This window comes from Corvus hawaiiensis, chromosome 8, assembly GCF_020740725.1.
Source record: "Corvus hawaiiensis isolate bCorHaw1 chromosome 8, bCorHaw1.pri.cur, whole genome shotgun sequence".
Classification (NCBI taxonomy): Eukaryota; Metazoa; Chordata; class Aves; order Passeriformes; family Corvidae; genus Corvus; species Corvus hawaiiensis.
Window position 1 is genome coordinate 31,166,156 of NC_063220.1, and position 15,839 is coordinate 31,181,994.

The 15,839-nt window shown below is 41.8% G+C and overlaps 1 protein-coding gene across 5 annotated transcripts in view; it reads left to right on the forward strand.

Annotated features, from left to right (window-relative positions):
* The window catches only part of ARID5B (AT-rich interaction domain 5B), a 117,789-nt gene that overhangs the window by 87,717 nt on the left and 14,233 nt on the right, over window positions 1-15,839 (forward strand). For 3 of the 5 annotated variants that reach the window (XM_048310814.1, XM_048310817.1, XM_048310813.1), the window contains 2 exons: window positions 384-436; window positions 7,695-7,792. In XM_048310814.1, coding sequence (XP_048166771.1) covers window positions 384-436; window positions 7,695-7,792 — 151 coding nt within the window. The remainder of the gene's footprint in view (window positions 1-383; window positions 437-7,694; window positions 7,793-15,839) is intronic. The other 2 variants (XM_048310815.1, XM_048310816.1) reach the window with 2 other exon arrangements.

The window sequence follows — 15,839 nt, forward strand, 5'->3', positions numbered from 1 at the left end:
AACAAATAATTAAAAGTAACATTCTTCCCAATGAGTAATTTTTATTATCAAAGTTATGGAAACGTGCTACAGTCATTATACCATGTCTCTTATCAGCAAAGTCAAATGAGCCCATTACCTTTGTCTCAGTGTATTTTTCCAGTCCTGTTAAGGAATCTGTGTGTTCTCTTATATGTAATTCAAAATATATATAGTATGGGCTAATATTTACTCTTCAGATTATGTAAATACCTCCTTGGAAAATGTTTCACAGGAGTTTTTTTCAGGGGCTGTGAGCTTTTTTTTCTCTATTTTTCTTTTTTTTTAAACTGTTTAATTTACATTTCTTTGAAATATGTTGGCTAATGCAATGCTTATCTAAATACTTATTGTCCCTCTAACAGTTAACCTTTGGACTATGTTTCAAGCTGCTCAAAAACTGGGAGGATATGAAACAGTAAGTGTTTAAGTAACTTAAATGAAATAATTGTGCAATCTAACGTTTCCCTGCTAGAAAAAAAAATGTAAAAGCAAACAATCATTTGCTGCATTTTAGGCTTGCTGTACTCATTGTGGGTTTATTGGACCATTTTTGGAAACGGTCCCAATTAGTTCCAGATTTGGCAAAATTGTAAACTTGTCGTAAAAACTACAAGTGGAAAACATATGTAACTCTTCCCTGTCAAGGAAATTAGTTGGGTCTGTAATTTTTTCCCATGTTGAGAAAGGGCTATTATTGTACAACAAGCCAAGATTGCATAAAAGAAATTTCCCTTGGCAACATCCCTGACATCTGTTCATGTCTAATATGGGAAATGTATTAAAGGCTTTCAAAAGTAATCAGCATTGTCCATTAAGGAATAGTATGCTGCAGAATCTTCTCTTATTCCAAGTGTAAAAAATCTTTATTAGACAAGGGTCAGTACCACATAAACAGGAAGTTATCAAAGTAATTCAGAAAAGTCTCTGACACTTTTTATCAGCTAACCATATCTGACAAGAGCAGTTTATTTTTAGCTCACAGGAAAATTTGATGGCCACGGATTTTACAGCATGTATTTTGAAGCAATAAAATATTAGAGCAACAAACTTAGATTAAAATCTTGAAATGAGAAGAAAGAGCTGCATTAATGTGGCACATTGAGATGACATCTGTAATAAAAAAACAATTGGCATAGGAAGATGTCGTCACTGGAAATATTTTCTTTGCACACAATGATCAGATTAAGTTGTTCAGTTCCTGCCGCATTTGGATGAAAGAAATTATTTTTGCTTTGTTTACGAAGTAATCTGGGACATATCTGTGCTGTAGAGAAATGACAAGAAGAAATGCACTATCAAGAAACTGAAAGTCATTTGAACCAAAATGCAAAACTCACTGTTTTCCTTCCATACAATAAAACACATTGTTCTGTACATCAGCAGCCTGGGCTGGTTAGCAAGGGTGTGCCTGGGATTTTGTGAAACGTGAAATCTAACATTCTTAAAAAATATATATATATACGCTTGATTTGGCTTTTATTGTTGCTCTATCTTTCATTAATCAGCACGTACCATGGTTATGTACAGGGGTGTGTGTAGGCATGCTCATGGGTATGTATGAATGAATAGCTACCATAGATAGATCGTTACAGCAATTATGAGCCAACAGTAATTGCTTGAGTTGTAAAGTGCAACGAAAATGAGGGCTAAAATCTTGAACTTGATCCAGAGCACTAGGGAAGGCCAGGAGGGAGATTGAAGGGAGAGTGGCATGTTCAGAGTGCTCAGGGAGGCGAGCAGTTTTCACAGCAATGTTTCGGGTTTGCTTGAGGGGACCAAGTACAGAAGCAGAGATGTCAAAGTGGTGGCTTGCTGGAGAGACCTGAGTTTTAGTGCGAGAGGCAGAGGGATGGATTTAGACGTGCTGGAGCAGGTGAGCCTCTGTACCTGAGGCAGAGCAAGAACAGGATTGTGAATTTGTGACCACAAGGCCAGAGAGCCAGGTTCGAGAAACATGACAGGATCAGAGGGGAAGGATCACATACATGAGAATGTCAGCCAGAGTAGCTTCAGTCCACACTTGTCTGAAAGCTCCTGTCCTTTTCTCGATGACAGATGTTCTCTGTTGTGCAGGGGCATTTGTCACCTTGAATGAAAACGTACCGGCAGTGCTTATTCTTCTTAGAGAGTAAACTAAGCAATTGCTTGCTGTTCAGTAAATGGCAAGGCAAGCACAGCTCACACCCTCTGACATACCCGCGAGCCCAGCTTTGGTTGGAGAGTGACTGTGTCTGAAATGATGGGCCTGATCCTGTTTCTGTGATGTGAGTAGTGTCTGTACTCTTTGCAGGCAAGCTGAAGTTGGGAGGACTGTTGTGATGCAATTTAAGTTGTATATGGAGCATGAGGTTTCCTAACCTCATTCTCTTCTGTTAACAGTCTCATCCTCAGTCTGGATCTGCCTTTGCTTTAAATTCCCTGAGTATTATATCGATAGCTGTTGCAATACTTTGACCTGTGCTCACCCTGGGTTTTATCATTTTATGGCCCGTTGATATTAATTGAGTTTGCCAACTGCATTTGTTTGTATATATTTTATAATGGCAAGCACTGTGAGAAGCTTTTGTGTTTTATTTGTTTCGTTTTTCACAAGCCAGTGGATGGTGGGGGTGACATGGGCCTCGGTTATCAGTTCTAGGATCTTAGGCAGGTCTACTTAGATGCAGAAATTTCAAGTGAATGCTGTAATTCAGTGTTGAGCAGAATCCACCTACTCTTGTACACAGAGCCGCCATCTTTTGATGAGATGTCGTGGAGTGCACAGGCTTTCTCAAACCTGCCCTGTTTAATATGCATTTATCTCTATGGCTCCTTCCATCTGACTTGAGCAAACCACTTGTCCATTACAAGGGCTTCATCATCTTTAACTGGTTTTAAAATTTCACAAGTTTGTGGTTTGTGCATTGAGATAGAAATAGGTCTTTTCTCTTGGAAGTATTGTAAAGAAAATGATATTTGAAAGTTGATATTTGACTTCAACATGTGACAGCCATTTTATGAACAGGAAACAGATAAAAGATTGGTTAAAATGACATATGGAAGCTTGAAGTTGTCAGATGACAATTTTTTTACAAGCATAGAAACTTTCCCAGTTAAAGCAGTTGCAAACTTTGCATCCTTTTATTTGGCAGAACAATTATAGTCTGCCCGTTTTTAATTTTATCCACTTTGCCCACTTTGTTCATATGTAGATGTTTCAATGGAGTCTAAAAAACATTTTGAGAAACAAGCATGGGTCATATGCAGTGTTTTTCAGCTTCTGCACAGATTCACAGAAGAGTGCAAGATTTTTGAGTCCAGTCCTGTCAGTTAAGGATCTAAAAGTGACTGAGAACAGCCAGGGGTTGGATTTGAGATGCAGAGAACAACTTTCTTAGCCGTCTGACTTCCTCCTATCAGGGGCTGGAATGGATCCAGTGAGGCTTGCCAGAGAGCATTACCTTTGCATATGGTATATACATACGGGATATCTAATACTGTCAGGTTGTGATTGTGTGTCATATTTAAGGGCTCTCCATTTAAAGTACTTATGAGAGTCATTTCTCCTCCATTTAATTACTAATTCTTAGTTAGTTGTCACCTATAACTGTGTAATACCATGCTCCCTTGTGCTTCTCGTTGAACATAATACAGGCTTAATAAAAATAGCGACCCATACAAACTGGTTTAAAGCCTTAACAGATGAAGCTGTCTCTTTGTAGTTGCTGGAATCATATTTCTCTTAAACAAAGATATGTGAGATGAGCATCTTTGTTACTAATAATAGGAGAGTGCATTGGAAAGCACTCTCTATAGCAGACCGTCACAGTATGAATGATATAAAATGTCCCCAAATCACTGGATTGAAATATGAAACAATGCCATGTTGTAGGGGGCTCAGCTGCAGTGGCATTTAACAGCCATTGCCTGGAATTCTCTCAGTCACCCTAAGTGAAGTGAAGTAAAAGGTGCAGATGTCCATAGATGGGAAACTTCTGGGACTTACCTAAGGAGTTCTCCTTGGCAAGTTATGAAGCAGCATTTTTTCCTTTCGAGCCAACATAAAAGGAGTGCCTTGGCATGTTTGTAGAAGGCTGTGCTGCTGAATGGACTCTACCTGGAGATGTCTTAGAAAGATAAAGGGTAAAAAGAAAGTTAGGTGGAGCTTAACCTTCAGTGTGTAGCAGCTTAGATTTTGCCAGAGGTCAGTGGGATGCCATTCAGCTGCTGCCTCCTGGAAGCAACAATAAAGTGCTTTAGTTTATAAAAATTAGTGATTGACACATACAACAGTCTTGTGTCTGGGCAGGCCCGAAGAAACTGGTATATCAGTGGAATGCAGAGCTAACTGGGTTTGTTTCATACAGAGCTAATACCCAGAGCTCTGAAGAGAGCTGTGAACATCATGTACCATGACCAGAAAATCCCCCATTATGTTTGCAGCAGGAAATAAGCAAGAAGCCTTTCACAAGGAAGGGAGATGGGAGCTGGGATTGCAGTGCAGAAGACCTTCAGATTTCTCAAAGCAGAAGACACCATTAAAAGCATGTGTGTAAACAGTCTTCTGCTTTTATAGATAGTATCATTGCTTTTATTTGTTTTTTTCTTGACTACCAGACACTGCATAATACTGTGCTTATAGGAGCCAGATCAGATCTTCTCTTAGGTCCCTGGACAGGCCAGTCTCTTGCTTAACTCTGATTTCTGTTGGTTGGGAAAAAAGTCACAGAGGTTTTCAAAGGTGCTGGCTTCCAGTAGGCTCAGCTTAAGGATTTTGAAGCTGTAGGTTGGAACAAATTACAGAAGGGCTCTGCAACCCAGAAGGCCACTTTAAAACTAAAGCCAGCATTGGTATGTGAAGCTGTCAGAGATGACACTTGCCTGTGAAATTGTCTTGATTAATGGGTGAGCGTGGACCATCCTGCACTTCCAGAAACTTGGCAGGCACAGGGAGCGATGTGTATGGTGTTAGGAGTGAGGAAAAACAAATCAGAAAACTAAAGCAGCAGAGGCAGATATTTTTGGTAGGGACCACAACCATAAGCAAAGCATTGCCAGGCGTTACCCTTTCCTGACTCCTTGGGAAGTTTGGTCATTGAGGTGAACCTTGTATTAGAAAGGAAGGCAGTCCTCAGTTTGGATATGGTCAGCATAGACATCCAGCTTGAGCAGTCCTGCCCTGCATGACAACAGTGCAGTTTCCTCAGTGAAGCATTTTGTTCAGATTGTTTAAGGATGTAATTAATCAGTTCCCTTAGTCCTTTGAAGTTTATTAAGCATAAAAAATAAACTTTCCAGAGCAGGGGAAAACTCAACCCCAGGCTTTGTTAGAATAACAATTGTTTCAGGGAATGTCAAATTTAAACTTAGCTCTGTATGTGGGAGGGCACAACTCAGCTAATTGCAAAGGAGCTCTGGTCCACTGCAGATGTAGAATTGGATAAAGCTGGGCAAATGTTTGTGAAAATACTATTATTCTAAGCAGCTTAGAGGAAAAAGACACCAAAAATGATCCAGGGACTTCAAAGGGATTCACTTTTCCCCTGAAAGTTAGTTATGTTTACTAGTGTTCCAGCTTGAGTATGAACTCTTGAGTCAGCTCATGGTAAATGAGACTAAGGCTCTAAAGTTTTCTTTTTGAAAATGGAGACTATGCTTCTTAGTCACATCAGGATGTTTATAAGGGGGACTTACAGTAGCCCTCCTGCTAACTAATCCTTGGCTTTCATTTAAAGTTTCTGCACAGCATCACTGTTCTTAGCCAAGGCTTCAGGTCCTGGACAGCCTTGCAAGCCCAGCCAGGCTGTGCTTGTCAGAGAGCCAGAGCACAGACCCCAGAGCAGCTTTGTGCACCTTCGTTCCCTCGTCTGTGAGCCTGCCAGAGGCTCGATTGCAGCGTGATCTATGATTTTTTAGGAGCTACAAGAAGGCAAGGGCTGTCTGGCCACGCCTCTGTCCTCTGCGTGTCATGAGGACCAGTGGAATGTGGGAGGCAAGACCAGAGGTAGCTTCCCATCCAGGCATTCCTCCACAGCAGGGTACTTGGTCCAACTCACATTTGACCTCTTGGGTTGCATAAGGAGCATCCATTCATATTCTCAGGATGTGATGTTCTTTGTGGTTCATTAGAACTCTGGTTCTTCAAGCACTTCAGTAGCAATTAGACCTGTGGGTAGCCTGGGGAAGAGACAGCATAAGAACTGAAACAAAATAGACTTAAGATGAACCTTCCCATCAGATTGATTTGTATTTAAATAATTTGTTTGTGCAGAATTTATCCTTGAATTGCTTGAATCCTTGTGCTGGTAGTCTTTCGGTTTATTATAAAAGACAGAAAATAAAATCAGTGAATGAAGTCAGTTCATGTAGCTTTATATAAGGTTTAAGATAAAACACCTTTTTTTTTTTTTCTGAAATATTTATAGGTGCAATCCGTGCTCAGGTGCTAATAGTGAGTTAAAACTGCTGCTGTTTTCTGGAGAACTCTGCAAACAATAAATTTGAAGAAATTGTAACATGATCAAATGATAAAACTCCAGCCATGCTTTTGGCTTTGGAGACTAATTTCTGCAGAGGAAGGATTTTCCCTTTATATTGAGTGAAACAGAAACACCTCTTACCCTGTAGCATTTAATGATGGTAGCTATCTCCCCTTGTTTAGATTAAAATTACAGGCCTCAGATTGCAAGTTGTAATATTTGTTTTCTTCTGATTTCTGCCTTTAGCTCCTCAGTAAACGCCATTGACTGTTCTGTGGGTAACTCCGAAGAAGCCTCCAGGGCTGAATATATTAAAATCCATGGCATTCCACAGAAAATGACAAAATTCTCCCCAAATTGCCCCCACAGTTTTCTACCAGCCTTTTTTTATGAGCTGCAGGCAAACAAGGGTGATCTGTTGTGCTTGTCCTATTCCTGTTTTTCTTCCTGTTTTAAATATAGCAGAATATATAAAATAATGAAGTGGTATTCAGAAACAATCCTTTTGCCAGGTCTTCCATCTGTTATTCTGTATAATCCTAATTTCTGTACAAAAAAACCAGAACCGTGGTATGCAACTCAATATGTTACAAGATGTTTATTTTCATCAGCATGGTCCAATAAAGTACATAGCTCAAATATTAACATTGGAGTATGTTAAGATTTCATTAGTATTTGATCTATATATTTCACAGACATAAATGGATAAAAGTAAACAGCTTGTAACATACAGAGTTACGGACTATGGTTTTGTGGATTTACAGAATTCTGTGGTGGATTTGGGTTTTGCAGCAGATATGTTTTCTCTAATTCAGTTAAAATAACTATGTAATCATTATTTGTGCTGAGTATGGTTTGAGCTTCATTTTCATAATTCACCGTGAGATTTGTCTGCGTAACTTCTGATGGTTAATGACCCTATATTGATTGAGATTCTCTTTTGTGAGTCTGTATTGCTTGTGATTTGATAATGAATCAGTTAGATCACTCCATTTTAGAGAGAAAGAAAATAGACATAGTGTTAACTTACCAAAAAAAAAAAAGAAAGACAAGACATCCAAAGCTCTGTGTACTCTATATATTCTGTAGGGGCTTTTATAGTGCTTGTAGTACATGCTGTTCTGAAAGTGTCATACATGCATTTGTTGTTGTGAACTCAAACGCTGTAGAATCTGTAAAGATGCAAGATTAAATTTTCTATTGCCATTTTTACAGATAACAGCCCGTCGACAATGGAAACATATTTATGATGAATTAGGTGGTAACCCTGGAAGCACAAGTGCTGCTACATGTACTCGCAGACATTATGAAAGGTAAGATAACAAATCTGAAATGCTTGTTTAATAATGAAAAAATTAATTTGGAAAGCCTTCAAAGCTATAAAGAATTAGAGAAAAAGAGAGAGAGTCTTCTTAAAGATTTAGTAAATATTCCCCCAACAGTTTAGTCAGATAATCCGTTGTAATTTAAACCAGAGTGTCTGTCTCCAGTGACTAAATAAATAAAACAAGCATCTGATTTTTCTTTGGTATATATCTTAATTTTTGCAACAGCTTTCCAGTTAAAGAAGCTCAAAAATTGAGGAAAACATACTCAAGGAAAAATAAGAAACGGCAGCTAATTGATGCAAACACTTGTCTTCTGTCATTTTTTAGGAATACCAATTAAGCAAATTGTGGTTTTGATCAAAATAATGGGGTGGCCCACAATGCAGGGTGCTGTTAATGTTGTAGGTCATGCAGAGCGGTGCATTCCTCTTGTTCATTGCATTCCTTCCCTCCTCCCTGCCTGCAAGCTGCTGCCAAACACTGTTTCTCTGCAGCCATTGTTGCTGGTCAGAACTGTTGATTTCTTATTCTTCCCATGTAGATAATAACTTCCAGGGCTTGTGAAGCCAGCACACATTGAATAAAATACTGGAGCTGGAATGTTGTTTTGGTTTGGTTTTTAGAAACAACTCTTGGGGCTTTTTCTTTCCTTTTCTTTCTTCTTTTATCTTTTTTTATTTCTTTTCCTTCTGTTTTTTTTTCTTAGACAAGCAAATATGAATAAAAGCTCAGCAATTTTTAGCTCAGATAAGGAAAATTCAGTCTCTTGTTCCTGGGCATAAACAAGTTACTTTGCTGGGCTCAGGAAGGGATTGTACTTGCCTGTGCAAAAGGTGGCACGGCAGAGCTGTGTTCAGTGGGCAGTTTCTCTCCTTATCTTAGTGTCGGCCTCTCCAAGGGAGATACTGCCAATCCTCCTGGAGGGTGGGGGTTTTGAGCGTACTCTTTACGGGAAACATCTCCAGCAGAAGGACTTGGGTGCAAAGAGGAGTTGCATGTAATGAATGCCATTATAAATAGTAGAAGCTTTCTGGAGATTGAGCCAAGCAGCAGAGCAAAGTGAGCGAGTTGTTGTGCATGTCAGATGGGGCTTTTCCCTGCCTTTGTGTTGCAGTCAAATGTTATAGATTCTTTTATTGACTCATCAGATTGTGGGTATTCAGTTCTTCCCCCCATCATTATAGCTCTGAGAGTCTCAGAGCTTCCTCTTTCACCCACGCCAGCTGATGGGTTTCCAACTGGGAGTCTGGCTCTTCCCTCACCAGATGTTCTTTGGGGAATGTTATTTGACAGAGGAGACCCAGGCACACATAAGCATTAGGTCCTTGTGGGTTAGGGCTCCAGAGGGAGCATTGCTGAGCTCTGTGCTGAAACCCTAGAGTCACTGAGAGAGCACATCTCTTGTAGTTGTGGAAAAGTAAATGAGCCATTCACAAATGTTCTGTAAACCCCTGTCTCTCTCTTCTGCTTTCCTGACAAGGTTTAATGCTAGTGGTGTATTTTTTTTTATAAGCAAAACCCTTGCATTGTACTCCCATGCATAGAGACTCATGTGTGACTGACTCAGCAGTTACTTGGATATGCTGTGAGGTGCCAGCAAACCCATTGTGCTCACTGGAAAACCTGAGCGGACTTGTGATGCCTTCTAGATTGAAAAGCCTTTCCAGCCTACCCAAAAGCAGTTCTGCTCGCCTTGACCTGGTCTGAGGAAAGAGTTCTAGTTTATGGTTAGATTGGTCTTAATACACTGAAGAATTCAAATCTGAGTTCATGGATGCCAGTCTATCTTGTAGTTCTGGGTTAGGTCTGATACGAGGCAGCACCTATTTTCCACATCCATGGCAGGCTATCAAAATATGGCATTTGGAGAAAAAGTCTTGCAGAATTTTTAGGTTAGCCCTGAGCTTACCTAAAATGTTGCTTTACTAAATCTGGTCTGAAAAACCAAAACACGTATACAAAAAACCTCTGTGACTCATCCAGTCTCTACTTTTCTAGTGTTAGAAGCTTTTTTTCCACCAAAGGAAAGCTGTATTAAGCCTCAGACTTGGAAAAAAGTAAATGAAATTGTCATGGTTTGTTTCATCTGGTAATTCTAACTACAGCACCTGTAAATGTAATGCTCATTTATAGGCAAAGTGCTCAGATGACATTTAATCTAAAACTTGAACAGCAGTGCGGGAATACACATGCTCATGATTCAGGACACACATACATTTTCAAACTTGAAGGTGAGCTGTACAGCTAAACTGGAAATTGAATTAAACTGGAAAGCAAATGCTGAGTAAATCTCATGATTTTTCCTTTCTGAATCCCACTGGCCTTTCCTTGCTTACTGGAGGCAGAACAGGCAGTGACTTCACTGGCCCTGCTGCTGTTTGACTTAGCCTTGCCATTCATCTCTACAGCTGGATCTCAAGGGCATCCATGTTGTGTTAACCAGCTCTCTCCCAAGAGAAGCTACTGGTCGTTTGCATCAGCTTTAGCATATCAAGGCTGTTCAGGTGGCAGCCACCTTTCAGTGACATCCTTAGGAGTGGAATGGCACATATGTCCCAGTTCAGGTACTGCATCCCAGCTTCCTGCACTCTCCAAGTTCCCCTTTGCAAGGTGGAGTTTTACACACAATTTCAAAGGGCAAAAAGAGAGAGAAAAAAACTCCATTAACAACAAGCAAACAAACAAAAAAAAAACCCAGGCACAAAATACAAGCATTGGAGAGGGCAAAATTGTCTGTCTAGCAAATCCAATGAAGAAATACTGCTTTCTCTAAAGGTGTTTACAATCTCTGCAAAGCCACCATGTGGCTGCCGATTCATGGTACCGAGGATGGCAAAAGCTGAAACAAAGCCAGATTTAAAGGCTTTGGGGAATGTATTGCTCTGCACCCTGCTGTTTGGAGCAGGGCTTGTGGTGGTAGCTGCTGGTGTGCTATAGGTAGGTAGAGTGCTTCAGTTGGGGCAGTGTTTGCTTTGTTTCCCTGGTAAAAGGGAAAGAAAGGTTTTGTGTGCAATTTTAACTGATTCATTTATCATGTAGTACAGTTCGTGTTTCCAGTAACTGTTTTCATTTTAAAATAAGGCAGGGCTGCCAGTGTTTCATTAAGTGTTATTTGTATATTAGTTAGACAACTTTTGTTTTATTAATGAGTATAATAATGAAAGTGCAGGTTTCTGAGTAGAAGCAATGGGTGTTTTTACTTAAAGCATAGCAGGCATCACATAATGCCAATGAATGCGTTATTGTCACTGTAGGCATGGCTGGTCTGGACCTGCCTCTGATTGGGTTATTCCAAATAGGCCCAAGCACTTCATAAAAATGTCTTTGTCAGCCTAGTTTTCCTTCCAAACCTATTCATCTCTGTCAGTTTTTAATATTAGTACCAGGCTCTTGGCTATAGTCCATTAGTACTGTACTTAATTGCTCATGTTACAGATGATTACCAATATAAAAAGCATTAATGTTTTCCCATCATGGGGCTGTTGCTCTGTGCACGACTTGGACTGTACAGAGCTTATGAGGTGGTGTTGTTTTGGTCGTTACTTTCTTCATTTGTGCTCCTCTCATGCACTTACCTTTCACAGTCACAGCCAGCTAGAGGCGTGTGTGGTTTGGTATGAGCTGATTCAGCCTGCACTGCTCCTGTGAAACTCTTACAGCCCTTGTCAGTACCCTACATCTCTCTCTTATCAAGAAACCCTCAGAAACGGCTACTTTTCTGTGAAACACTCTACTCCATGCCGTCTTCCCCTCATAATGCAGATGTGGTTTTCACATGCAGGGTTTGAGGTTTCTTTTCGCTTTTACACAAAACACATGATAGGCAGCTTTAACTTTCTGGCATGAGCAGTAGGCTGTATTTCTGCAGTGCTGATGATGTTGTTGTTAGGGATTTTTTGTAAATATTACACCACTGTCCCCCCCCAGAAAAAAACCAAACCAAACAACCCAACCTGCTAGTTCAGTGTGCAAGGTATAAAAAGTTCCCAATAAAATGCACTGAACAAAACAAAAATACTAGCAATTGCCTGTTGGGGCCTTTTTCTGTCTCCAAGTCTGTCTGTGATTCATCTTGGTTTCCTCCAGAGCAATTCCTGTGCACGAGCTGTGCACAAACATACATGCAATGGGGATTTGTGGTGTGCAGTGGCATGCAGTAACTCTCCTTGGCTTCTCTGGTGTCGCTGTTGGAAGGTGTCGTGGCAGGCATCTGGATGGTACCATAGACCAGTAGCTTCCTGCCCTCTTTGGGTGCTGCAGGAAGCTGGGCTCCCTTGGGGTCTCCAGCAAGGATGGACCCAGAGAACCCCATGGCCCGAGTTCTGCTCTTCAGCAGTGTGTCTTGCGTGCTGGCCCTCATGAGTTTACTAGCATTTTGAAAACCAGTCTGTCCTGGTCAGACCCAGCTGGAGAGGGGTTTATTAGGCCTTGTGCTCTCACAAAATTAAGGGGGCTGAGTGGGAAATTATTCTGCAGAGCCACAGCCACCTGGGACTTGAGGAGGACCAGGTAGGTGGGATGGGTTGTAGTTCTTCACAATGGGGCAGGGTGGCTGTGCCCATGCTTCGGACATTGACCTGCAGAGGGTTTTATTCTGTCTGTGAGTGTGGCCCCTGTGCACTTGCAGAGGACCCTGCACATCTGTCCCTTAACAGGGGACTGAACTTCAGGAGATGCAGTGTCTTGTACAGTGCAGAGCCCATTCTGCCATTTTTCTTTCTAAATCACCCACATAAAAATTATATATTACCGAAACACAAGACAGGTTGAAATAAGTCCCTTACACGGTTTCCCTTTAACAGCCGTAAAGTCTGTCTACCCTAAGGATATTGTGCAGTAATTCAATATGCAGGAGAGCCCTGTGTTCCATGCAAATGCTGTTTGGTTTTCTAAAGCGTTTGGATAACTTTCATAACGTGTAAGCATTTCAGTAGAGTTTTGCAGGAAATAACAGCCAGTCTTTAGAGGGAACAAAAAGTGGGGGGCTAGTATAGCATCTACATGAAATTGCTTATGGTTATCTTTTTATACACATTGTAATTAATAGAAGGTTTTGATTTACACTGTTAAGTGTGAAAACATCCCCAGGCAAAAATTAATCAAATGTTATGTCATGGTGTAAACTACAACTAGCTCTTTGTTTGACCCAAAAAAAACTTGCCAAGCAACAGTTTTCTCTCCTTGTTTTATTTTTGTCTTCACCCCACTTCCCTGCCCCCCCTCACACTTCAGCTACTCCCAGACTCCCAGAAAACTTCGCAAGTTGCAAATTGTCTCAATAGTTTTCCATCAAGCACAAATTTAAGCCTGAAGATAGATGAGGTGTCTCAGTTCTCTTTTTTTCCCTGGGTTTTTGGTTTGGTTTTTTTTTTTTCTTTTTGATAAATAACAAGAGGTTTCTACTTATGATTTTCTGCCCTCAGGGCTTTATCATTAAGATTAAATAACTGTACTCTCAAGCATACCACTGAACAAACATCTTTTCAATTATGTGAATAACAGATGCTTTAACAAAGGAACTATTGAAAATTCAGAAAGCCTCCCCCCTCCCCAAAATTTAAAAAGTATCAGATGACAGAGGAATGTAATTGTTTACCATTAAAACAGATCCCTAGCTGTCCATTCAAAACATCTGAGAACGTGCAGTTTTTTCAAAATTTCTGGGGTTTCAGCCTCAGAAACTTACTGGCCAGCACTGGAGTCAGCAGGAGTCCTTGAGTGCAAAGTGCTGGACAGTCAGGCTGCCTTTAAGTGCTTGCACGCAGATGATCTCTCTCCTGGTGCGGAATTGTTTTCCCACCTACATCCTTCCTTTCACCCAGGAGTTTGTCCTAGCAGAATTGGGGCATGCTGTGTGCTGCCCGGTGGGTTGTCAGCCAAGCAGAGGGGCCCTTGCCAGGCATGCCCACCATGCACACGTGCGTGGCACTTACTGGGTTCTGAGGCCCTGCAGTGCCCGGGGCTTTGGGGTCCCAGCGCTCCAGCTCAGTGCTTGGAGCCGGTCAGTGTCACGCATGGTAATCTCATTTCTTGACATCCAGGAGTAGGGACAGACTTGACACAAGGGGACAAGCCCCTCTTCCTTGCTGGGAGCTGAGTTGTACCAGGAGGGTGCTGCACAGTGGGAGGTGCGCCATTCTCTTTTGCAGGAGCAGCACCAATGATGGAGAGTAACGTCTTTTCCCTCAGATTGCCCAGTGCTGCTGGGAGTCTCCACCTCATACTTCAGGATTTTGTTAACATGAAAGAGAATGCCCCTAGTTTGTTCAGCTTTCTGCAATATAGATATGACTCAGAGCTCCCAGGGAGGGTCGGCAGGATTTTGGAGTCCTGCCAGGAGACCTGCACCCCACCGGCAATGCAAAATTGCATCTGTAAGCTTGTTCTGCGCATAGGGACCAAGCATTGCAGGCGCTCCATGGACCTACCAAACAAAATGCATGTCTGCCATGACTATGGCCAAACCAGAGTCTGGTAGTGGTTTTGGTAGAGTGACCTGGGGAAGCTGCTCTGTGCCCACCACCCTTCCTTTGGGTCTTTTCCTTGCAGTAAATCTGCACCAAAGGCAAAAGACTGGAGTTGCTCATCTCCCCCTGCTGAGCCCTAGGATCAGGAGTGCCTGAGCTTGCCTCGCTGGGCTGTGCAGCTAAATCAACAGCTGTGTTTGTAATGTCACTAATTTCCAGTTTACTTAAAACAAAGTGTCTTTGAATTCTCTTAGAGCAGTGCCGTTCCCACCTTTCAGCAGTAAGCCATTCTCATTACCCACCAGCACTCCCAGTGGGCTGTGAGGAAAGTTGTTGTTGAAAGGATGAAAGAGCCATTTCTTTAAGGAAGGAAAGTTCTTTGGAAAGAAAATTGAACTCCAACATATTTTGTCTTTGCTGATAAAATACATGCCAGTTTTGTACTTCACACAAATGCAAATAAAACCATTGCTATTGTGTTCTGCACAAAAGCACGTGAGGCTTGCTTTCGTAACCCCTGCATTGTACAATGCAATCCGGGGAAATCAGACTTCAGGAACACACTGCTTCATTTCCTCAATGTACTTTATATTTCCACTTTGGAAAACCGGCTGAGACCTTAAAGTTTGGGTTATTCCTCTCCCGTCTTTGCTGGGAACGTGTTGCTGGTGCCCAGGAGAGCTGCCTCCTGCTCCTGGCTATCCCCACCAACTGATCGTTGTTGAAGGTTTCCCTCATTGTTTCCCTCACCTACACTGGACCAGTGCTCTAAGATTTATCCTTTTGAAAAGCAACAGGGTAAAGAAGACAAGACTTCTCTTGGGATCAGAGCTCAGGCATTCCTGCTGATCCCTTAAAACAGCTGAATGTTTTGCTGCTGACTTTCTAGGGGGAAAGAATCAGGTTTCTCTCACTGAGGTTACTCATAGGGACCCATTTGCACCACAGGGGCTGTCCCAGCCCTGCACTCAGACCCTCTGGCTGCAGGGGCTGCGGGCAGCTCTGCGCGGCTGCTGTGAGGACGTCCTGGAGCAGATAGATGGGTGCCCTCTTGGACTGGAAAAAGCAGCTGTCTTGTCCCCCAGTCCTGGTAGTGCCTGCAGAGTGAGGAGCTGGAGCCACCATGGCCTTATTTGCTCAGGAGGAAAGCGTTTTCCAAATTCCTACCACTAAAGAGACCTATTGCCTGTCCCTTTTCAGCATTTTTGAAGCTCGAACAGCTTAATGTTCTCATGATTTACATTAGCATCTAATCCTTGCATAATCTCACTAATCCCTTGGCCCCAAGATATCCATTGGCAGTGAGTTCCACGGGTTAACTGATTGCTGTATTTATTTGGTGGAGCAAATTTAAATCATTTTCCATTCCTGTTGCAATTAGCCTCCTTAACCTGGCCAAGCATGAGAATGGGGCAACATCTCCCAAGGAATGGACTTTGGTATTTTAAGTCCTTCCAAGATTATTCGTGTTGCTCAGAGGCTCCAGTGCATCCTATTTTGTGTTGGGCTTGGAGCCCTTGAGAAAGTACAATGATGTCAATGGGAGACATGCTGAAATACTTTAT